The sequence below is a fragment of the Elephas maximus genome, chromosome 12 (genome assembly GCF_024166365.1).
Source record: "Elephas maximus indicus isolate mEleMax1 chromosome 12, mEleMax1 primary haplotype, whole genome shotgun sequence".
In the NCBI taxonomy this organism is placed as follows: domain Eukaryota; kingdom Metazoa; phylum Chordata; class Mammalia; order Proboscidea; family Elephantidae; genus Elephas; species Elephas maximus.
In genome coordinates, this window is record NC_064830.1 from 81,434,463 (window position 1) to 81,460,979 (window position 26,517).

The following is a 26,517-nucleotide window of genomic DNA, read 5'->3' on the forward strand; positions in this document are numbered from 1 at the left end:
TCTGACTTAGATGAAATACATCATTTTGGAAGAGAAAGGGTAAAGGGTAAACAGGAGGAGGATAAGAAATCTTTGACTCCTGGATGGGAAAATCATCCATAATATCAAGCTGCAGCTGTGTTGTAATCACTTAAAGACAAAAGTTACCAGTGAGATTTAAGAATGGTAGATCCAATTCCTGAAGGGAGTAATAGACATTTCTACCATAATAGTTGGGGACTTCAATACACCACTTTTGATATTGCACAGAACATCTAGAAAGTAGATTAGTAAGGACTCAAGGAACACTGTAAACCAATGAAACCTAACAGACATATATAGAACACTTCACCCACCATATTCTCCAGTGATCATGGATCATTTATCCAGAATAGAACATATGCTAGGTCACAAAACAAGTCTGGTATATAGTTTATACCAAGTATCTTCTCTGATCACAAAGGAACTAATTGCAGAAGGAAAATTTGAAGACAATACAAATTCATGGGAATTAAACAACACATTGTAAATAGCCAATGGGTCAAGAGAGAAATAAAAAAAAATACTTAGAGTTGAAAAAAAAGAAAACACGGCATACCAAAACCTGTGGGATGCAGCAAAGGCAGTGCTTAGAGGGAAATTTATAGCAATAAATGCCTACATTAGAAAAGAAGAAAGATCTTAAATCAATAGTCTAAGTCTACAACTTGAGGAACTAAAGAAAGAAGAGTAAACTAAGCCTACACCTACCAGCAGGAAGAAAATAAAGATCAGAGCAGAAATAAATGAAGTAGAAAACAGAAATACAACAGAGAGCGAGAATCAACAAAACCAGAAGTTGGTCCTTTGGAAGGATCAATAAATTGACAAACCTTTATCTACACTAAAAAAACAAGAGTGAAGATGCAAGTAACCAATAAAAGAAATGAAAGTGGTAACTTTACAACTGACCCAATCATCTCAATTGACACAGAAAAGCCATTCGATAAAACCCAAAACCTTTTCTTGATTAAGAACACTGAACAAGCTAGGAGTAGAATGGAAATTCCTGGATATGATTAAGAGCATTTATGAAAACTCAACAGACAACATTATGTTCATTGGAGAAAGTTTGAGAGCTTTCCCCCTTAAGATCAAGAACAAGATAAGGAAGCTTGCTCTCACCACTCCTATTCAATATTGTACTGGAAGTTCTAGCCAAGACAATAAAGCAAAAGGAAAAAGAAAATAAATAAAAGGTATCCAAATTAAGAAGGAAGAAGTAAAACTTTCCCGACTCACAGAAGACATGACCCTATATATAGAAAATCCCAAAAAGTCCACAAAAAGCTTCTAGAGCCAATAGAGGAATTCAGCAAATTTTCAGGGTACAGAGTCAACACACGAAAGTCAGTTGGGTTTCTATACACAAGCAATAAGGAAGCTGAAAAGGAATTTAAGAAAGCAATCCCATTGGCTATTTACAATGTGTTGTTTAATTCCCATGAATTTGTATTGTCTTCAGATTTTCCTTCTGCATCTAAAAGAATAAAACAGGAATAAATTCAGCCTGAGATGTGAAAGAATTATACAATGAAAATTATAAAAGACTGCTAAAAGAGATTAAAGAAGTCCTAAATATATAGAAAAACATTCTGTGCTCATGGATAGGAAGTCTTAACATTAAGATGTTAGTACTGCCGAAAGAGATCTATAGATTCAACTCAACTTGATCAAAATTTCAACAGCCTTTTTTGCAGAAATGGAAAAACCTGTCCTCAAATTTATGAGGAATTGCAAGGGGACCTGAACAGTCAAAGCAATCTTGACGAAGAATAACAAAGTACAAGGACTTACGCTTCCTGATTTCAGAACATGCTATACAGCTACAGTTATCAAAACAGTATAATAGTAGACACAGAGACCAATGGAATAGTATAATAGTAGACACAGAGACCAATGAATAGAAATGAGAGTCCAGAAATAAACTCATACATCAACAGTCAATTGATTTTTGACAAGGGTGCTAAGTCCATGTGATGGAGAAAGAATAGCCTGTTTAATAAATGGCATTGGGACAAGTGGATATCCACATGCAAAAGAATGAAGCTGGACTCATACCTCACACTATGTACCAAAATTAATTCAAAAACATCAAAGACCTAAATATAAGAAATAAAATGATAAAACTCCTAGAAGAAAATAAAGGGGTATTGCTTTGTGACCTAGTTTTAAAAAATGAATTGTTACAAATGACACCAAAAACACTAGCAACAAAATAAAAAGTATAGATATATTGGAATTTATCAAAATCAAAAACCTTTTTTCAACAAAGACTTTAACAACAAAGTGAAGAGACAACCTACAGACTGGGAGAAAATTTTTGGGAACTATAAATTGGATAAGGGTTTAATATTTAAAGAGCTTCTACAACTTATTAAAAAGACAGGCAACTCAGTAAGAAAAACAGGCAAAGGACTCAAATAGACATTTCACCAATGAAGATATACAAATGGCCAACAAGCACATGAAAAGATGCTCAGCATCATTAGACATTAGGGAGATGCAAATCAAAATCACAGTGAAATACCATTTCACTCTCACTAGGAACAAACTTTGGGAGGATGGTAGAGAAATTAGAACCTTTATCCATTGCTAGTGGGAATGCAAAATGGTACAACCTCTGGGGAAGACAGTGTGGCAGTTTCTCTAAAAGCTAAACATAGAACTATGAAATGATCCAGAAATTCCACTCCTAGGTATATACCCAAGAGACTTGAAAGCAGCCATGCAAATAGACACATGTACACCAGTGTTCGTTGCGGCATTATTTATAATAACCAAAATATGGAAACAACCTTTCTTCAATCATAAAAGAACAAATATTGTATGATTTCACTTAAATGAAATATGTAGAATAGGCAAATGTATAGAAGCCAAAGTTTTATTAGTGGTTACCAGGGACGGGAAGATGGGGGTAAGGGGAAATCATTATTTAGAAAGCAGTGAGATTCTGTTCATAGTAATGGAAAATTTGGTAATGATTATTAGTGAAGGTTGTACTACGTGATTAATGTAATTGATGTCATCGTACAAGCGAAAAATGTTGAAATGAATTGGCAAATGTGTTACATTTTTTTTTTTACAACAATGTGATGGTTAAGGTTGTGTGTTGCTTGACTGGACCATGACTCTCAGTGGTTTGGCAGTTATGATGTAATTTGGCAGCTATGTAATGATGTAATCACCTCCATAATGAGATCTGATATAATGTAATCATTTCAATGACAAGAGATCTGTTATGAGCACTCAATCAGTTGAAAGGAAGTTTCTTTGGGGGTGCAGCCTTCATTTAGTGTATCTGGACCTTCTGGCAAAACTCACTGGCTTTTGCTTGCTCTGGATCCTACAGCTGGCTCCTGCTCATCTGACCTCTGGTTCTTGGGACCTGAGCTAGCAGCTTACTTGCTGATCTCAGGATTAGTCAGCCTCCACAGTGACCTGCCGTCTTACATGCTGATCTTGCGTTTGCCAGCCCCTGCAGCTATGTGAGTCAGGAGAAGCCTCTAACCTGCCCCAGGGAATTTTCCAGCCTCTAAAACTGTGTGAGCCATTTCCTTAATATAAATATCTCTCTCTGTCTCTACATACATATGTATATACACACATACACACATGAATATATACAAATACAAACACACACACATACACACACTTCACTGGTTTTGTTTCTCTAGAGAACCCAGCCTAAGACAAACAATAAAACAACCCTGAATGATAATAAAAACATGACATACCAAAATTTATGGGTTGCAGCGAAAACAATGCTTAGAGGAACTTTTTTTTTAGTTTAAATCCTTATACTAGAAAAGAACAAAAATTAGAAAGAAATGCTTTAAGCTATACCTTAAGAAGGAAGAAAACCTTAAGAAGGTTTCAAATTAAAACCATTGAAAGTAGGAGAAAGAAAAAACAACAGTAGAAATGAATGACATAGAGACTAATAATAGTGTATAGCAGCAAAGCTAAAAAATGTTTTTTGAAAAATCAATAAAGATACATAAGCTGGGGGAACAATAACAACAAATTGGAAAACATAAATTACTAGTATCAGGAATGAGAGAAGGGACATATAATTACTGATTCTGTGTAAATTGAACATGTAATGACATTATGAAGAACTTTAGGGAGACCCTCAGAAGAAAGGCCTGGTTATCTACTTCCAAAAAATCATCCATTGAAAACCATACAGAGCACAGTTCTACTCTGACACAGATGGGGTCACCATGAATTAGAGTTTACTAGATGGCAACTGTTTTTGCTCTTTTTTAAATGAAGAACTTTATAGCATTGTCTACAACTTGGATGATATAATTTCCCTGAATAAAGCACAGCATGTAAAACTCATGTAAGAAGAACTAAAAGATGTTAGGCCCCATGTCCTCAATGTAATTGACTATATAACTGAAAATCTTCCTTTCCCCAAAATCTACAGACCCAGATATCTTTACTGGTGAATTCTTTCAAACACTTAAGTAACAATTTCTTACACAAATTTAGAGAAAGAGGGAAAGCCTCCCAATTTGCTTAAGACATGATCATAATCTTGATACCAAAACTTCACAGGATCTTAAAGGAAGAAAAAAATTATAGATAAATATCCCTCATGACTGAAGAAGTAAAAATATTTAACAAAGTATTAGTAAATTGAGTCCAGTAATATATAAAAAGGATAACAAATAATGGCCAATACTCTACCTCAAAATGCAAAGTTGGTTTAAAATTTGAAAATCACTTGTATGTAGCACAGTTGGAATATAAAATAGGAATATCGTTATCTTAATAGATACAAAACAAGCATTTTACACAATTTAATGATCATTAAAAAAACTCAAATTGTGGTTTTATCTTGGAGATACAGAACAAAAAAAAAAGCTGGGTAAACAACGAATTAATGACTTTGAATCCATCAAAACACCTAGGTCACAGTACAAAGAACAGACCCCAAATCTAGAGATAGAGAAAAAGGACTTGAGCATTTTATTAACTGGGACAGATACTGCTGAAAACCAGACAAAAGGGCTAAACTAGAATATTTTTATAAGTTACTGAAGATTGAGTGAAACCCCTGGGAGCTGCACACATAGGGGGAGGGGGTTGCAACCCCTTACAGGCTTTTCCTCCAGGCAACCCTGCTGGTCCCAGGAAAGATTGGGGAGGATCCTAAAGAAACTCTCTCATGGTGTTGGCTAGGGTAAGAAAACAGCTAGTGCTGAAACCCTACCCAAACTAATCTCCACTATTCCTCTTAACAAAAACCTTAATCTGCAGGGAGAACAACAACAATATATCACTTGAGGGCACTGATGGAAACCCACTGCAGCTGAGGAAAGGAACCTGGGGTGAGGGGGAAACTCTACCCCAGGAGAAGGCCAGGAATATGTGCTAGGCTTGGCTGAAGGAGAGGCAGGAGCACTTGTGAAGGTCATACCTCTGAGACCCAGCTTCACAATGCCAGCCTAAGCCTGAAGCTTAGACAGTATATCAGAGAACGACCCTTTCTCTGCCAGCCAACAAACACCACACTGACAAATATCAGGTAAAAATAATAGTGGAATATAGCTTGGAGAGCTGCAAGAGACAGAATCTCTCTGGGGAGAGGCACAAAGTGAAGACCCAAAGCCAAGATGGGAGCAGAATTGGCAAACCTTCTGGCAAACTAACCAAACCCTAAACATTAGGTATTACTAGAAGCATTTGAAGCTGGCAGTGTTGCACTAAGGGAAACTTCAAACTCCAGCCCTACTGCAAACTAGATTAACACAAACCCCCACACTAAAGGACTGGCATAAGGAAAGGCGTATTTCTTTCTAAGCATAAAAATATATTTACTTCAATGTCTACTATGCTATACCACGTTTTTCTGGCTTTCAGCAAAAAATTTTGAGGCATACAAAAATGACAAGGAAAACCACAATTCGAAAAGACAAAACCAAAAGTAAACCCACTGTTGTCGAGTTGATTCTAACTCATAGTGACCCTAAAGCACAGAGTAGAACTGGCCCAGGGGGTTTCCAAGGCTGTAAATCTTTACAGAAGCAGACTGTCATATCTTTCACGGGCAGAGTGGCGGGTGAGTTCAAACCTCTGACATTTCAGTTAGCAACTGAGTACTTTAACCACTGTGCCACCAGGGCTTTGTTGAAAACAAAGCAGTCTTCAAAACTAGACTCAGATATGACACAGATGCTTGAACTATCAGACAGGGAAGTTAAAATAACTGGTTAATATGTTAAAATCTCTAATGGAGAAAGTAGACATATGCAAGATCAGATGGGTAATTTCGTCAGAGGGATGGAAATTTTAAGAAAAGGAAATATTAGAAATAAAAAACAGTAACATAAATGAAGAATGCCTTCAGTGGGTTCATCAGTAGATTTAAAATGGCTGAGGAACAAACTGGTAAGCAGGACAATAAGTTAAAATGCATACATACGTACATGCATACATAACCAGCCAACCAAACAACTCCAGAATATCCAAAGAGCTTTGAGAACAATAACAAGTGATTGAATATTCCACTTCTGGGAAGATGGTGTAGACTTACTTTTCTCTATTCCTACCACTAAAAAAAAGTACAATTTAAAACCCTGGGCATTACATATGAAACAATCGTAAGAAGCCTCTGAAAGGTGACGAAAATAAGTCAGACCAGCTAGGGACCTCAGGACCTGAGGAACACCATGGTGATGAGTTTCTTGGATTTTCTTTTTGCTTCATATATCCCACACTTGTATCTGATGAGGTCAGCAACCCAGAAAATATCAAGAGTTGCAGATAAAAAGCCCCAGCAAAAGCCTGCACTCTCTAGCAAAAGACCAGGAAAGGGAGAACCTCGCAAGACAGAAACTATTAGACCATAACCTCACTACTCCAGCCAAACGTTACAGCAGTGGCTAAATGGAAAGCCTATACTTTCACCCTTATGAAGCTGTGATAAGGTGTTCCAACATCCCCACCAGGGTGGTGTCAGAGAAGGCCAATTAGGGAAGTGGGACTTCTATCCCCACTGGCCAGTAATACCACTCCCCACCTCAGTGTCGGTGGAAACCACATGGAGAATCTAGACTTCCATCCCTACCTAAACCAAAAAACCAAACTTGTTGCCATTGAGTCGATTCTGACTCACAGCAACCCTATAGAACAGAGTATAACTGTCCCATATGGTTTCCAAGGAGCTCCTGCTGGATTCAAACTGCCGACCTTTTGGTTAGCAGCCATAGCTCTTGACCGCTATGCCTCCACCCCTACCCAGTAGTAATGAAATGTTCCTCGCCCTTCCTGTTGGGTGGAGTCAGTGGAGGCCTAGTGGAGAGTCAGGATTTTCATCAGTGGAGACCATGTAGTGAGCTGGGATTCCCACCTCCATCCAGCAGTAACAAGGAGACCCACCTCAGGAGTTAATGGAGGCAGAGTGGGGAACTTGGACTTGCACCTCCACCTGGTATTTATGAAGCAGAATTCCCCTGTCCCCGACCGGAGCAGTGTTAGAGAAAACCAGCTGCACCACAGGGTTTAAATAAGATCCAGAGTTTCATAACAACATGAAAATGTCCAGGATTCAGTTGAAAATCACTCATTATACCAAGAACCCAGAAGATCTCAAACTAAATGAAAAAAGGTAGTCGGTAGATACTGTATTAGTTTCCTGTGACTGTCATAAAGTACTACAAACTCGTGTCTCAAAACAAGAGAAGTTTATTCTTTCATAATTCTGAAAGCCCAGAGTCCACACTCAAGATGTCAGCGCAGCCATACTCCCTCTGAAGTCTTTGGGGGTGAAGCCCTCCTTGCCTCTTCTAGCTTCTGGTGGCCCCAGGTGTTCCTTGGCTTGTGGTTGCATAACTCCAATCTCTGGCTCCATATTCACAGCAGGGCTTCCTGGAGGAAAAGCCTGTAAGAGGTTGCAACCCCCTCCCCCTATGTGTGCAGCTCTCAGGGGTTTCACTCAATCTTTAGTAACTTTTAAAAATTTTCTAGTTTAGTCTTCTTACCTGGTTTTCAGCAGTATCTATCCCAGTTAATAAAATGCTCGAGTCCTTTTTCTGTATCTCTAGATTTGGGGTCTGTTCTTTGTACTGTGACCTAGGTGTTTTGATGAGTTCACAAAGCCATTAAATCGTTGTTTACCCAGCTTTTTTTTTGTTCTGTATCTCCAAGATAAAACCACATGTGAATGCCCTTCTCTGTGTCCTCTCCTCCGCTGTCTCTCAGAAGGACAGATGCAGGTGGATTTAGGACCTACCTTAGTTATCTAGTGCTGCTGTAACAGGTAACATAAGTGGGTGACCTTAACAAACAGAACCTATTTCCTCACAGTTTAGGAGGCTAGATGTCTAAATTCAGGGCACTAGGTCTAGGGAAAAGCTTTCTCCCTCTGTTGGCTCTGAGGGAAGGTCCTTGTCAGTTTTCAGCTCTCCTTGGCTCCTTGGCGATCTTCATGTGGCATGACATCGTATCTTCCCCATTTCTGCTTGCATGTTGCTTAATCTGCTCTTTTATATCTCAAAAGAGATTGACTGAAGATACATCCTAATACTGCCTCATTAACATAACAAAGAAAACCGATTGCCAAATAGGATTATAATCACTATCCCATCCCATTACCATTGAGTAGATTCCGACTCATAGCGACCTTACAGGACAGAATAGAACTGCCCCATAGAGTTTCCAAGGAGTGCCTGGTGGATTTGAACTGCCATCCTTTTGGTTAGCAGCTGTAGCTCTTAACCACTATAGGGGTTAGGATTTAGAGTACATATTTTGGGGGGACACAATTCAGTTCATAACAGGACCTATCCAGGTAATCCCTATTTTCCAAATAAAGTCACATTCACAGATTCCAGGTATTAGGAAATATGTATTGGGGAGTCACCATCCAACACATTACAGATGTTAACACCAAGATGATAAAGATGTTAGAATTACCTGGCAAACGTTTTTAAACCAGCCATGATAAAAATGCTTCAGTGGACAACTATAAATGAAAAATTAGAAACCCTCAGCGAAGAAATAGAAGACATAAAGGAGAATCAAATAGAAATTTTAGAACTGGAAAACACAATAAATGAAATTAAAAGCTCAGTGGATGTACTCAAAAGCAGAATGGAGGGGACAGAAGAAAGAATCACTGAGCTGGAATATAGAACAATAGAAACTACACAATCTTAACAACTGAGAAAAAGTAGTCAAAAACAATGAACAAAGTTTCAGGGACCTATATTACTATAATAAAAGATCTAACATTTGTGTCATTGGAATCTCAGAAGAAGGAGAGAAAGAGCAGAAATGAAAAAGTATGCAAAGAAATAGTGGCTACAAACTCCTGAAATTCGGCAAGAGATATAAACCTATATATTCAAGAAGCTGAGTGAAGCCCAAACAGGATAAAAACCAGAGAAATACATGCCAAGACACATCATTAAACTTATGAAAACTAAAGACAAAGGAAAAATCAGGAAAGCAGCCAGAGAAAAATGACACCTTACTTATAGGGGGAAAAAAAAAAAAAATTCAAATGACAGCAGATTTTCTTTAAAAACAATGGAGGCCAAAAGGAATGACAAAATATTTTTTAAGAGCTGGAAAAAAATACCTGTCAACCTATGTTCCTGTTGTTGTTGTTAGGTGCTGTCAAGTTGGTTCTGACTCACAGCAACACTATGTACAAAAGAATGAAACACTGGCCAGCTCTGCACTATCTTCTCAATCATTGCTGTGCTTGAGCCCATTGTTGCAGCCACTGTGTCCATTTTTTTGAGGGTCATCCTTTTTTCTCTGAGCCTCTACTGTACCAAGCATGATGTCCTTCTCCAAGGACTGGTGCCTCCTAATAATATGTCCAAAGTACATGAGATGAAGTCTCACCATCCTTGCTTCTCAGGAGCATTCAGGCATGATCCTGTACCCAGGAAAAATATTCTTCAGGAGTGAAAGAGAATTCAAGACATTCTTAGATGATGAAAAAGTATGAGAATGTGTTGCCTGCAGAACACTCTGAAAGAATGGCTAAAGGGAGCTCTCTAAACAGAAAAGAAATTATAAAAGAATGAACTTTGAAACATCATAAAGGGAGAAAGAATGTGGTAAACAAAAAGATGGGTAAATAGGCTTTTCTGCTAGCAGCAGCCATCTAAGATGCATCAATTGGTCTCAACCCACCTGGAGCAAGGAAGACTGAGGAACACCAAAGATATCAGGTAATTATGAGCCTGAGAGACAGAAAGGACCACATAAACCAGAGACTACAACAGCCTGAAACCAGAAGAACTAGATGGTGCCGGCCACAACTCATGACTGCCTTGACAGGGAACACAATAGAGAACCCCTGAGGGAGCAGGAGAGCAGTGGGATGCAGACCCCAAATTCTCATAAAAAGACCAGACTTAATGGTCAGACTGGGACTAGAAGGACCCCCAAGGTCATGGTCCCCAGACCTTCTGTTAGCCCAAGACAGGAACCATTCCCGAAGCCAACTCTTCAGACAGGGATTGGACTGGAATATGGGATGTAATATGATACGGGTTGAAGAACGAGCTGCTTGGATGAAGTAGACACATGAGACTATGTTGGCATCACCTGTCTGGAGGGGAGATGAGAAGGTAGAGGGGGCCAGAAGCTGCCCGAATGGACATGAGGAGAAAGAGTGGTGGGAAGGAGTGTGCTGTCTCATTAGGGGGAGAGCAATTAGAAGTGTATAGCAAGGTGTATAAATTTTTGTATGAGAGACTGACTTGATTTGTAAACTTTAACTTAAAGCTCAATAAAAATTATTTAAAAAAATTACGTATATATAATGTACTACCTAGAACAACTACTAAAAAGTTACGCAAAACCCAAAACACTAAAAAAAGTAATAGATAAATAATTGAATATATACAAAATTGGAATTCTAAAAGGAGAAGAGAATAAGGAAGGGGAAAATATTTGGAGAAATAATGGCTGAGATTTTTCCAAAATTAGTGAAAGGACACTGAACCACAGATCAAGAAACTTAGAGAACACCGAGCAGGATAAATAAAAACAAAACAAAGCACATCATATTCAAACTGTAGAAAATCAAAGACAAATTTGAAGGCAGCGGCGAGGAAGCAGTGGAACAGGAGGAAGACAACTTACCTACAAGGGAAGAATTACAGCAGACTTCTTGTCAGGAACCATGAAAACAGATAATGGAGTGATGTTTTAAAATACGGAAAGAAAAAAAAAAAAATAGTGTTGACCCAGAAATACTATACCAAGTGAAACTGTCCTTCAGAAGTGAAGGAGAAATACCTTTCAAACCAATAAATAAACAAACTGAGGGAATTTATTGCCTGCAAACCCACTCTACAAGAAATAGTAAGGGAAGTTTTTCTTTTTAGGTAGAAGGAATATAATACAGGTAAGAAAACAGGATCTACTCAAAGACTATCAAAAGTGGAATAAACCAGGTGTTAATCAATGTCATAAAACAATATGTGTACTTATCTGTTTAATGAGAAACTAGTTTGTGTTGTAAACCTTCATCTAAAGTACAATAAAACAGAAAAAAATAGTTGAATAAACTAAAGTAAAATATCTTTTCCCTTATTTTAACTGCTCTCAAAGATAACTGTTTAAAAGAGTAATAATAACAATGCATTGTATGATTATAGCACATATAAAATTGAAATGTATGATGACAGTGGCATGGAGTATGGGAGGGAGGAATTGGGAATATACTGTTATTAGATCTGTGCAGAAAAGATCTAATGTATCTAGAGGAAATATTTGAGACATAGTACGCTTTAGACTGCTTTCAGGGTTGGCCCTTGCTTGATTGGCTCTTGGTTGGTGTTTGGTAATGTGGCACTCAGTCCATACCTTAACTGACAAGCGTGGGTCTCTGTGCCTAGGCTGTTTGTCTAAACACTTTGGTTTATGCTAAATACTTGCTTTTCTTCTAAGAGTCTGGGATTTTGGAACATTCTAGGCAGAGGGTGTCCATATGATCACCTCCAATAAAAACTTTGGGTGGTGTATCTCTAATGGACTTCCCTAGGCAGAAACATTGAATACATGTTACTGCATTCTTCATTGCTGAAAAAATGAGTATGCTCAGTGTGCTGCCTCAAGAAGGAGAAAGATTAGGGAAGCCCGTGCATGGATTTCTCCAGACTCCACCTTTTGCTTCTTTTCTTGATTTTCCGATTGTGTAACATTTCACTATAACAACCTTAGCCATGAGTACAGCTATATGCTGAGTCCCTTGAGTCCCTCTAACAAATCACCTCATATGTAGGTGATCTTGGGGTCTACCATATATACAAAGTGGTATAATATTATTTGAAAATGGACTGAAAGATTACTTTAAAATGTATTTTTGTAAATCGTAAGGCAACTTTGAACATCATTAATATGATACGCAAGTAAGATTTTGCTGAAGATCATTCAAAAACGGTTGCAGCAGTACACCAACAGGAAACTGCCAGAAATTCAAGCCAGATTCAGAAGAGGACATAGAATGAGGGATATCATTGCTAATGTCAGATGGATCTTGGCTAAAAGCAAAGAACATCAGAAAGATGTTTACTGTGTTTTATTGACTGTGTGCAAAGACATTCAACTGTGTGGATCATAACAAATTATGGATAACACTGCAAAGAATGGAAATTCCAGAACACTCAATTGCGCTCATGCAGAACCTGTACATAGACCAAGAGGCAGAACGAGGGGATACTGTGTGGTTTAAAATCAGGACAGGTGTGTGTAAGGGTTGTATCCTTTCACCGTACTTATCATTTTCATATGCTGAACAAATAACTCCAAAAAGCTTGACAATATGAAGAACATGGCATCACGATTGGAGGAAGACTGATTAATATGCAGATGACACAACCTTGCTTGCTGAAAGTGAAGAGGACTTGAAGCATTAACTGACGAAGATCAAAGACTACAGCCTTCAGTATGGATTATACCTCAACATAAAGAAAACAAAAATCCTCACAACTGGACCAATAAGCAACATCATGATAAACGGGGAAAAGATTGAAGTTGTCAAGGATTTCATTTTACTTGGATCCACAATCAATAGCCATGGAAGCAGCAGTCGAGAAATCAAATGATGTATTGCATTGGACAGATCTGCTGAAAAGACCTCTTCGAAGTGTTGAAAAGCGAAGATGTCACTTTGAGGTGTGCCTTGATATTTTCAGTATCTTCATTTGCGTGTGAAATCTGGACAATGAATGAGGAAGACCAAAGAAGAATTGACACATTTGAATTATGGTGTTGAAAAAGAATATTGAATGTACTATGGACTTCCAGGAGAATGAACAAGTCTTTCTCGGAAGAAGTATAGTCAGGGTGCTCCTTGGAAGCGAGGATGGCGAAACTTTGTCTCGTGTAGTTTGGGAATGTTATCAGGAGGGACCAGTCCATAGAGAAGGATATCATGCTTGCTAAGGTAGTGGGTCAGCAAAAAAGAGGAAGACCCTCAAGGAGATGGATTGACACAGTGGCTGCAACAGTGGGCTCAAACAGAGCAATAATTGTGAGGATGGCACAGGACCAGGCAATGTTTTGTTCTGTTGTACATAGGGTTGCTATGAGTTGGATCCAGCTCAGTGACACCTAACAACAACAAGGCAACCTCTAAAAAAGTTTTTTTAAAAAGAGGTATAAATAATAGTATAGTAAAAAAAAAAAAAAGGAATCATAAAAAACTCCAGTGAATAGTTATATAAAACCAGAAAACCAAACCCATTGCCGTTGAGTCAATTCCGACGCATCACAACTCTATTAGGACAGAGTAGAACTGCCCCATAGGGTTTCCAAGGAGTGCCTGGTGGATTCAAACTGTTGACCTTTTGGTTAGCAGCTGTAGCACTTAACCACTATACCACCAAGGATAATATATAGATATATGCATATACAGGTAGTCTCTGACTTTCGACATATTCAAGTTACAATGAACTGCACTTACGACTCTTTTTTTTGTACATCTTATCATTAGTAATATGTACCGCATATAATGTTGCAGTATGTAATTTGTTGATGTTATCATTCTCAGATGTTCAGTGTTATGATTTATAAAGATACTGATAATAAAAGGCAATAATAATGAAAACTAAAAAAAAATGTATTCAAGTAACTTTAGAACTGACTTACTACGGAATCGTTGGAACATAACCTCATTGTAAGTTAGGAATTACCTGTATATGTGTGTGTATATGTATAACATATGAATAATGTAACTCAAAGAATAAAATGAATTTGCATGATTCCATAACGATGGGACTCAAAAATCTTACTCCCTGGCTAAGCACTGGCTGCTAACTGAAAGTTCAGTAGTTCGAACCCACCAACTGCTCCGCAGGAGAAAAGACTTGACAGTCTGCTTCTGTAAAGATTACAGCCTAGGAAACTCTAAAGGGTCGTTCTACTCTGTCCTATAGAATCCCTACGAGTCGAAATCAACTCAGCAGCACACAACAACAAGGTATTTACTTAAGTGCATAAAAACCTGTGAATGAATGTTTATAGCGACTTTAATTATTATCACCCCAAACAATTAAGAAGTCCTTCAGTGGGTTAATGAGTGAAGAAATGGTGGGATGTCCATACAGTGGAATATTACTCAGCTATAAAAAGGACTGAGGTGTTGATTCATGCAACAACAACATGGATGAATCTTAAATGAGGTTTGCTAAGTTGAAGCCATATTCACATGGCTACATATTTTTTATTCCATTTATAGGACATTCTGGAAAAGGTAAAACTAAAGGGACTGAAAACAGGTCACTGGTTATGAGTGGTTGGGAGTGGGGGAAGTGGTTGATTACAAAGGGACAACACAGGAATTTTTTACGGTGATAAGACTATTCTGTATTGCACTGTTGTGTGTACATGATACTGTGCACTAATCAAAACCCTTATAGGGTAAAATTTACTGTTTTCAAATTAAAAATACCAACCAGGGTATCTGGGGATCTCAGGGTAGAATGTAGATAAATGTATGACAAAATCATCAGTAACCTCCTTGAAGAGGGTGGCAGAAAAAGGAGCTGACCTAAGTAATGTTGGAAAACTGTTTTGAATGAGTTCTATAAGGCTAAAGACAAAATAAATATATGCAAATAAGCTAATACTGTAATTGATAAACTTGTTTCTCATGGGGGTATGGTTTAGGATTCAAGCTTTGTACTGTCTCCAAAGGAAGTTACAACTGAACAGGGAGGGAAGACTAAGATGAAGATTATGGTGATGAATTAAGAGTTGGAAATACCTGTATAAACTCATGTTTATTTGGTAGAGATTAGTGGATATAGAAATATAGATATGTGTGTATACATACATTAAACTACATGCATATTTTTCCTAGCTCTGTCTGCTGAAGGGGCCTAAAAGCAATGAGAACTCAGTAGCAATGAGCACACCCAGTGCCCAGATTGTGGTTTCTCAATGTCATTCTCCAATAAAAGGAACCAGGGATCCTTAGAGACTTGGCTAGTTTTAGGGCTGAGATAGGGAAAATACAAGATGATCCTGGAGCATGGTGTAGTGCCACAAAGTAAGGATGTGCTTAAAACAAAAAGAGGAGGATGGTGGGATTGGGCCTGCTAAAAAAGACACAGGAGCAAACCCAAAAGAGCTCCCAATGGCTGAACCTGAAATTGTGTATCAGTAATTTATTATGACCCAAAGAATAAAAATTAAATTTCAAGGAGTCTATTCTGATATAAATAAAAAAAAAAAGTAAATGAATAAGTCAATGGGTGAAAATACACAAATCTTCCTTACAGAAGAATTCCAAATCATGTATGTAGATACTCCCCCTCCCAAGAGATAGCACTTAATCTGCTTTCTCTTAAGTGTGGGCTGGACTTAATGACTTGCTTCCAAAGAATAGTATATGAATGAGAAAGGAAAAATAGTAACTTTACAGGGAAGAAACCTGCCAGGCACCACTTTAACCAAGTCATCAAGGTTAACATCACGAGTGATGTCATGTTGACATCAAATACCCCCCTGACAGAATGTGATGAAGGGGGCATCTCACCTAACCCAAAACTCATAACCCTAGTCTAATAGTAAGAAAACATCAGATACACCCAAATTGCAGGACATTTTGCAAAATACCTGACCAGTATGCTTAAAAGCTCTCAAGGTCATAAGAAACAAGGAAAGAATAAGAAACCTTCACAGATCAGAGGGGACTATGGAGACATGACCAATACAACACAGTATCCTGGGTGGTATCCTGGAACAGAAAAAGGACATTGGGGAAAAACTAGTGAAACCCAGATATACTCTGTGTAAGTTATAAATAGTATTTCTTGGTTTTGACAAAGGTACTACTCTGGTTATGTAAGATGTTAATACTAGAGAAGCTGGCTGCAAGGTATATAGTAGTGTTTATCCCTTTTTTTTTTTTTTTCCATTATTGCCTCTCTAAGCCTTTTAAACATTTTTTCCCTAAACATTTCCCTTAATGAAATTTTAATACCACAGATATACTACATATCTGTTTGTGCACTATGGCCTCCTTGGGGCAATATAACCCCCCATTGAGCATGCACGGTATACCTTAAATCTCTGTACTATCTTCATAACTTCTGTAAAACTATTTTTTCCCAAAATAAAAAGGTTAATTAAAAAAAAAAATCCAACCAAAGTAGCAATAAAAGTGAATTTTCTCAATCTGTGAAAAATTTCACATCTGTGAAAAACTTATAGTGTACTTGTGAATTATTGAGCATTTTCTACCTAATATCAGAAATAAAGGAAAGATATTTGCTCTCATCACTTCTGTTCAGCATATTACTGGAAGTCCTAGCCTGTAGCAGGAAAAAGGAGAAGAAATAAAAGGCATAATGTCTAGAAAGGAAGAAGTAAAATTATCTTTATTTGCAGATGACACAAGCATGTGCAGATAATCTGAAGAATCTATAAAACAATACTACAACTAATTTCTTAATTCAGAACAATTTTAAGATAAAAGGTAACTATAGAAAAATAAATGATAAATTTACACCAAAAACTCAAAACTATTTCTGAAAGAAAATAGAAAAGACGTAAATAGTGAGATATTTTATTTTTTTCATTGGAAGACTCAAAATAGTTAAGATGTAAATTCTCCTGTAATTGATGTATACAGTCAATACATGCACAATCAAAATCCTAGCAGGCTCTTGTGAAGAAACTGACAAGCTTATTTTAAAATTTATATCGAAACGCAAAGGATCTGGAATAGACAAAGCGATCTGGAAAGGAAAGAAAATGTTGAAGGATGTTCCTTACCTGATTTCAAGACTTACTGTAAAGCTGCAGTAATAAAGACATTGTCATATTGATGTGAACACGAGCAAACAGGCCTATGGAAAGAATGGAGGTCTTCGAAATAGAGCCACACATACGCAGTTCCTTGATTTTCCATGGAGGTGCCAATATAATTCACTGGAGAAAGGAAAATGTTTTCAACAAATGGTGCTGGAACAAATTGGTATCCATTTGGAAAAAATGAATCTTGATCATTACCTCACACCCTACAGAATAAGATGATCATAAATCTAAATGTAAAAGTTAAAATCATAAAGATTCTAGAGCAAAATTTTGAGAATTTTTTTGTTGTAGGCCATGATTCATTAGGACACAAAATGCATTTATTATAAAAGAAAAAATTGGTAAATTGGACTATTTAAATTGCTTTTCATATGAAACATACTGTTAAAGAAATAAAAAGCAAGATTCAGAGAGTAGAAAATATCCACAATGTGCACATCTGACACAGAATTTGCATTCATAATATATAAAGGACTTTTCAATTAATAGTTTTAGATGTCATGGCAGTGCCAAGTTTCTATAAAAGTTTTTAAGTGCTTACTCTGTATTTCTGTACTCAAATCATAAACCAGTAAGAAACTGTTTACATTCTGGCACAGGTTCACAGAGCACACTTCGTAGCACTGACTTAGTGGCCATCAGCTCACATAACTATCATTTCTTTTATGAACTTCATTTCTTTTTCAAATATTCGAAGTCTTTACCTGTCCAATAATTACTTCAAGTCTCATTCATTACAGTTGATTTAAATTGCAGAAAGCAGCTGTTATGGATTGAATTGTGTTCTCCCAAAACGTGTGTCAACTTGGCTTGTCCATGATTCCCAGTATTGTGTGATTGTCCACCATTTTGTCATCTGACATGATTTTCCTATGTGTTGTAAATCCTACCTCTGTGATGTTAATGAGGTGGGATTAGTGGCAGTTATGTTAATGAATCAGGACTCAATCTACAAGATTAGGTTGTGTTTTAAGCCAATCTCTTTTGAGATATAAAAGAGAGAAACAAGCAGAGAGACAGGGGGACCTCATACCACCAAGAAAGCAGCACTGGGAGCAGTGTGTGTCCTTTGGACCCTGGATTCCTGCACTGAGAATCACCTAGTCCAGGGGAAGATTGATGACACAGACCTTCCCCCAGAGCCGACAGAGAGAGAAAGCCTTCCCCTGGAGCTGGCACCCTAAATTCGGACTTCTAGCCTCCCAGACCATGTGAGAATAAACTTCCCTTGGTTAAAGCCATTCACTTGTGGTATTTCTGTTATAGCGGCACTGGGTAACTAAGACAGCAGCTCTATAATTTCATACCAGCTTCTGGAAAGCTAGTTCCTTTTAGAAAGTATTCATTACTTATTTATGTATTAAAACTTTGATAGCAGCTTTCTAAAATTTAGACTATGAGAATGGTCGTGTTACAGCAGTTGACCTTATTTGTTATGGATATACTTTATTTCCTTCTTTGTTCAACTCAGCTATTTCTTCGTCTGTTGTACTTAACAATCTTTGTTTTCTCATTTAGGGTACATCGATGAAGGGTTCCTTCTTTTGCAACATTCCGTGGATAAGGCCATCATGTTGTATCATAAGAGCAGTGCTGCAGAAAAGCTGTTCAATGATACCAGCATTTTTGTTCAGAGATTTCCATACCCGGCACACCGTCAGGATGTGTTCCTCACATTTTCTAGTTTTTTTATCCCTTTAGTAATCTTGTTTATGTTCTCTATGAATCATTTTACCCTCATTCAATCCATTGTGTGGGAAAAGGAAAACAGATTGAAGGTAACTCCATTTTTCTTGTGGTAGAGCTTCTGTAGAAAATTTGGGGGTCTGTGGGGCAGATTTATGTGGAGAGTTGGGTTATTTCTACACATTCAGCACTCTTAGGTGGTTATGTTTTAGTAGTGGCCAAGTAGTAAGCACTTATATTTCTTGGCAATTTTCTAATTTTTTTTATACAAATATTGATTTGGTTTTTAGTCTTTTTTCTAGACAACTACTTCACAAGAATATTACAGATTGAATTTAAATACCAAATGCCCTAAAACTTCTTTGGAATCAGGTTGGGCTACAAAGAGATAATCATATAGGCTCTTGGAGTTGTACCTAGATGAATTTAAAATATAATTCAATTCCAAGATTGTGAATCTGTGTTTTTTTTTGTTTTGTTTTTTTTTACCAATTTCTGATCTCTGAAATTATTTCTTCTTAATGACCTCTTATGGTCCCTCGGTTACTGTATCCTGCTTGAGAGCATGCTGTGTTAAGAGGCTTTGTAGTTCAAAATTCAGTCATTCACCCTTCCAGCCAATGATTCATTCAATGATTATTTATGTACTATTTACTGAGTACCTACTTTGTTTCAGGGTCTCTGATAAATCATAGGCTTGAATCCTGGCTCTATTACTTATTGACTCTATAACATGTCATGTAACTTTTCTAGCTCAGATATAAATTGAGTATAATAATACCTAACTTGCAGAGATGCCATGCTATTGAATCAGTTATTATGTGAAAAATTATCATCCCCAAATCACCCAGACCTACTGTTGTGAGGTATAAATGAGGAACAACATGAAGCATACTTAGTGCAGTGCCTGGCACATGATGAGTGCTCAGTAACTGTCAGCTGTAGCTGTCAATACCAATGATCCCTCCATTTCATTTTCCTCCCTTGTGCAATCATGAGTCCTGCCATTGCTTCCTTCCCTTTATTAGTGGCCACACCACTCTCCAGATCAGGCTCACATTACTTCTCACCATCTGGCTCTTCTCAATCAGGCATCTTGTAACTCATCTTCCTGTCCACTATTTCCCTTCCTTCTAATCTATCTTGTATACTGTTGCCAGGGTAATTGTCCTGTAACATGCATCCAGCACGTAACATGCATAGATATAAATAAATGTTAGGAACTCATTACTGCCTGTTGAATAAACTCCATTTAAGCATATAAATTTTCTAATGTTTGGCCCACACCTACTTCTTGTTTTTTTTGCCTTTTTCTGTTTATTGTTTTAGTCCAGTAAATTCCTTTCCTTCCATCCAAAAACAAAATGGCTTATTTTGAAGTTTATGTTTCCTCTGATTATAATGCCTTTTTTCTTTCTTTTGTGACTGGTGAACATATAGTTAACTTTCTTGCCTTGGCTTTCATAGCTGCTGTCTCCTTGTTGATGTTACTGTTTAATTCTTAACTGTAATTTAACACTTTCTCCTTTGCGTTCCTGGAGCATGATAGACAAACTTCAACCATGCAGTTTATAATATTTATTCATTATTTTTATTTTTAAACTTTTTCATTGAAGTATATAACATACATGCTGTTGCTGCTGTTGCGTGCCTTCAAGTGGTTAAGCGTTCAGCTGCTAACCAAAAGGTTGGCAGCTCAAATCCACCAAGTGCTCCTTGGAAACACTATGGGGCAACTATACCCTGTCCTATAGGGTCACTATGAGTTGGAAGTGACTCAGTGGCAACAGGTTTATGTATAACCTACGTATAGAAAAATGTACAAATAATAAGTGTATGTCTGAATGGATTTATCATAAAGTAAGTATGCCCATGTTATCACGACCCTGTTAAGAAACAAAACATTGCCAGCACTTTAGCAGTTGCCTTCTGCACCCAAAGGTACACACTGACCTGATTTATAATACCATGAGTTAATTTTGTCTGTGTTGGAACTTGATATAAATGGAATCTCACACTATATTCTTTAAGGAACCCTGGTGGCACAATGGTTAAGCATTCGACTGGTAACCGAAAGGTTTTGGCATCTGGAATCCACCCAGCCAGTCCATGAGAGAAAGACCTGGAAGTCTGCTTCCATAAAGATTACAGCCAAGAAAGCCCTATGGGCAGTTCTACTCTGTCACATGGGGTTACTGCAAGTCCAAATTGACTTGACAGCACTTAACAACAACATTAATTACATTATTTTGTGTTTGTGTGATTCATTCTGCTAAACTATGTAGCAGTAGTTCATTCAATTGAGTTCTAAGATTCCATGGTATGACTATATCACAATTTTTTAAATTCATTTTTCTGTTGATCATTGGGGTAGTTTAGGGTTTGGCTATTATAAATAATGCATCTATGAAATTTATACTTGTCTTTTTGCTGAGTGTTAGGTTATGCATATTTAACTTTAGTAAATAATGCCAAAGTTTGCTAAGAAAATTCTACCAAATTACATTCCCAGTAGCAATGTATGAGGATTCAGTTTGCTGCGCATCCTCACCAACATTTGGTATTGTCAGTTTTGTTTTTTTTTTTAATTTCAGCAAGTCTCATGAATGTATAAAAAAACAAAAAACCAAACCTGTTGCCATTGAGTCAATTCCGACTCATAGCAACCCTGTAGGACAGAGTAGAACTGCCCCATGGGATTTCCAAGGAGCCCCTGGTAGATTCAAAATGCTGACTTTTTGGTTAGCAGCCATAGCTCTTAACCACTACACCACCAGGGTTTCCAATGAGTGTATAGGGGTATCTAATTGTGCTGGTTTGTTCAGTTGCCAACCTGTTTATACTAGGCACTATCCGTCCTAGAATGTTTTTTTCTGTATCGTTCCTGATTACAGTTGGCCAAAAGTGAAGTGGCATGAGAATTGGGAGGATGAAGAGAAGCAGTAGTCATCACACTCTATAAAGATTGTCATTGGTTATAGGTGGAGAGCAGATACAGAAGTGTTGGTGTGTTCCAGTCTGTCCTCATTCTTCTAGACTCTGTCCAGCTCTCCTTTGCAGTGTGCATTTAATTTGCATTTCTCCAATGTCTAATGAGGTTTAGCATATTTTTATATGTCCATTTGTATATATATATATGTTTTGGTTCAGTTCACTTGCCTATTTTTTACACTGATTATCTGTTGGTTCTTTTTCTTGGGGAGTTGTAAGAATTCCTAGTGTATTTGGCATACAGTTCCTTTGCTGGTTGATATGTGTCGCAGCTGTCTTCTCCTTCTGCCATTCACTTTGGTAATCAGAAGTTCTTCATTTAAATATGTTTGTCAATCTCTTCCTCTATATTGAGTCATTTTATTTCTAGTTTCAGCAATGTTGTACTGCTCCAAGGTCATGAAGATGGTCTCTTGCATTATTTTCTACACACTTAGAATATCATTTTCCATTTTAGATATGCAGTCCAACCATTGATTTTTACCTAAGGGTTGGGTAGAAATCAAATTTCATTAAAAAAAAAAATACAGCTATCCTATTGATAAAGTACTTTTTATTAAAACAGTCATGATTTCTCTACTGCACTATAGTTCCACCATTTTAATAAATTAAGTCCATATAGACATTAGTTGGTTTCTTGCTTTTATCCTTATGATAGTACCATGCTGTCATGATTACTCCAGCTTTTAAATAACTCTTGACATTTGAAGAAAGTTTCCACCCCTTTGTTGTTCGTCTTTAAGAGTTTCTTGAATATTCTTGGACCTTTGTCTGCCATGAGCATTATGCTCTTTAAGAACTATGTATATGGGATCAAATGGACAACAGCAACTCAAAAAATTGGATAGAACCTTAGGAGGTAGTGCATTTATGTTAATGAGGGAGGAACAGGTCTGAAAAGGAGGGTGAGAATGGTTACACACTTGAGGAATGTAATCAGCGTCACTAAATTGTACATGTAGAAACAGTTGAATTGGCATATGTTTTGCTGTGTATATTCTCAACAAAAACAAAATAAATTTAAAGAAAAAATATTCTTGGACCTTTATATTTCTATATACACCTTGGAATCAGTTTAACAATTTCAAAAAACATCCTACTGGGATTTTTAGTGAAATTGTAAATCAGGATTGACATTCTCTAGTAATGAGTATTCCAATTCATGAATGTGGTGTATTCTATTATTTATGTCTTTTAAAATTAATTTTATGTAAATTTTTGTGTATCAGTCATGCATATTCATGAAATCTGTTTCTTCATGTTTTTGTAATTGCAATCAGTAATCGTATTCATTTTCTGTTTGTTGCAGGTATACAAGAAACAGATTTTTAAAAACATTAATTCTGTTTCCACCAACCATATTAAATTTTCTTATTAGTTCAAATAATTTTATATAAACAATCATGTTATCTGTAGATTTCCCATCCTGTTCCTGTTGCTGTCAAGTTGGTGCTGACTCATGGCGACCCCATGTGTTACAGAGCAGAGCTGAGCTCCCATAGAGGGTTCTTGGCTGTAATCTTTATGGCAGCAGATGGCCAAGCCTTTCTTCAGTGGCACCACTGAGTGGCTTCAAACCGCCAGCTTTTCTTTTAGTAGCTGAGCAGAAACCTTTGTGCCACCCCGGAATCCTTATATGTAAAGAATGACAGTTTTATTTCTTCCTTTTCAATCATTTTACCTTTATTTATTTATTTTTTTCCTTGCTTTTTTTCACTGGCTGCATTGTCTTCAGGGCAGTGTAAAATAGAAGTGGGTAATAATAGATATGTCATTTGTGATCTCTAAAAGAAAACATTCAATATGTCACCTTTAAGTTTACTCTAGGTTTTATGTAGAGACCCTCATTAGGTTAGGAAAACTTTCTTTTGTTACTAGTTTGCTAAGCCTTTTTGTTGTGTGTACAGTGATTCTGAATTTTAGCAAGTGCTTTTTCTGCATGTATTGAGATGATCTTGTGATTTCCCCCTTTTATTGTGTTAAAGTGGTGAATTGCATAATAAATTTTTATTGTTGTTGAAAATATACACAGGAAAACATATACCAATTCAACAATTTTTACATATACAATTCAGTGACATTGATTATATTCTTCAAGTTGTGTAACCATTCTCAGCCTCCTTTTCCGAATTGTTTGTCCCCCCATTGACATGAACTCATTTCCCCCAAGGCTCCTATATAACCTTTCGAGTTGCTATTGTCAGTTTGATGCCATATAGATTGTTCTTTAAAAGACCACAATGCTTGAGGCTGACATTCTTTACTAATTAACTAAACTGTTGTTTGGTTTAAAGAAGACTTTAGGGGATTTTTTTTTTTTTTTTGGGTTTAGGGTTTAAAGATTATCTCAGGGCAGTAGTTTTAAGGTGTTTGTCCAGCCTCAGTGCCTCCAGAAAGCCTGGAGTCCGTGAGAATTTGACATTATGTTCTGCATTTTCCCCAGGATTCTTCTATAGAAACTTTGATTAAAACGTTCAGTAATGGTAGCCAGGACTCATCCAGTTTTTCTCATCTCATGGCAAAGGACGCAGTTGTTCATGGAGGCTATTAGCCACGCATTCCATTCCCTTCTCATTCCTGACTCAGGAGCCCTCGATGGCACAGTGGTTAAGCGCCTGGCTGCTAACCAAAAGGTTTGTGGTTTGAACCCACCAGCAACTCTGTGGGAGAAGGATGTGGCAATCTGCTTCCATAAAGATCATAGCCTTGGAAACCCTATGGGGTAGTTCTACTTTGTCCTGTAGGGTCGTAGGATCAGAATTGACTCAATGGCAGTGGGTTTTTTTGTTTTATTCTTGGCACTCCTTCTTTGTCTTTTTGCTTCAGGCAAATAGAGACCAATTGTACTGTGGGTGGTCGTCTGCAAGCTTTTAACACCCCAGACACTATGCAACAAATAAGAGGTAGGACAGACGCATCAAACATATTAGGTCAGTTAACTGGAATATCCCATGGAACTATGACCCTAAACCTCTAGACCAAGAAACTAAATCCCTGAGGTATTTGTGCATAAGCAGCCTCGGCAGCTACTCTTTTTTTTTTTTCTGTTGTTTTAGAAATATATATCACAGAACATTTGCCAATTCACCTTTTTTCAGGTGTACAACTTAGTGACATCAATGACACCAATTGGCTGTGAAACCATTACCCTTAATCAATGTGAATATTCCATCACCATAAACAGAAACTCAGTGCTGCATAAGCAGTAACTGTCCCTTTTCCCCTCCCTCCCGACCCTGGTAATTACTAATAAACTTAAGTCTCTATGCATTTTCCTATTCTTGTGTCTTTATATAAGTGAGGTATTTGTCCTTTTGTGATTGATTTATTTCACTCTGCATAATTCATGCATTCATCTCTTGATGGGCATTTGAGTTGTTTCCATCTTCCGGGTTTTTTGTTTGTTTTTTTTTTTTTTGAGGAACCACCACACAGCTTTCTACAACGGCTATACCATTTTGCATTCCCACCAGCAATTAAGTATTCCAATTTCCCCACATTCTCACCAACATTTTTTAGTTTCCTTTTTTTTAATCTTAGCCATCTTGTTGTTTTTGTTGTGTGCTGTCAAGTCGATTTTGACTCATTGCGACCTTGTAAGACAGAGTAGAACTGCCTCATAGGGTTTCCTAGGCTGTAATCTTTTTTTTTTTAACATTTTATAATGCTTTAGGTGGAAGTTTATACAACAAATTAGTTTTGTATTCAACAATTCATATACAAGGTGTTCTGTGACATTGATTGCTATCCCTGCAATCTGTCAGTGCTCTTCCCATTTTCACCCTGCCTTCCCTATTTCCATCCCTCCAGTTTCCCTGCCCCTCCTTGCCTTCTCACCTTTGTTTTTGGGCAAATGTTGCCCATTTGGTCTCTTTTAGTTGATTGTTTTAAGGAGCATATTCTTCACGGGTGTTATTATTTTATAGGCCAATCTATTATTAGGCTGAAAGGTGATCTCCAGGAGTGGGTTCAGTTCCAGTTTGAAAGAGTGTCTTAGGGCAATAGTTTTAGGGGTTTCTCCAGTCTCTATTATCCCAGTGAGTCTGGTCTTTTTTATGAATTTAGTTTTATTCACATTTTTCCCTCATTTTAACCAGGACCTTCTGTTGTGTCCCCGATCAGAGCGGTCCCTGATCAGAGTGGTCAGTAGTGGTAGCTGGGCATCATCTAGTTTTGCTGGTCTCAGGGTAGAGGAGGCTGTGGTCTGTGTAGGCCATTGATCTTTTGCATTAATTTCTTCCTTGAGTCTTTGGTTTCCTTTACTCTCCTTTGCTCCAGATGGGAAGAGATCAATAGTTGTATCTTAAATGGCCACTTGAAAGCTTTTAAGACCTCATATGTTATTCAGAAGTGTGTTGTTTCATTTCCAAGTATTTTGGTACCTTCAGGCTATCTTTTATTGATTTGTAGGTTAGTTCCATTGTGGTCTGTGAGCATACTTTGTAGTATTATTATTTTTTAATTTGTTAAGATTTATGTTCCAAGATTTGGTCTGGCTTGGTGACTGTTCCATGTGAG

At 37.3% G+C, this 26,517-nt stretch overlaps 1 protein-coding gene across 1 annotated transcript in view; it reads left to right on the forward strand.

The window, feature by feature from the left end:
- The window catches only part of LOC126087505 (phospholipid-transporting ATPase ABCA3-like), a 239,836-nt gene that overhangs the window by 61,155 nt on the left and 152,164 nt on the right, over positions 1-26,517 (forward strand). The window contains exon 6 of the mRNA XM_049905036.1: positions 18,841-19,100. Within this exon, the coding sequence (XP_049760993.1) occupies positions 18,841-19,100 (260 nt within the window). The remainder of the gene's footprint in view (positions 1-18,840; positions 19,101-26,517) is intronic.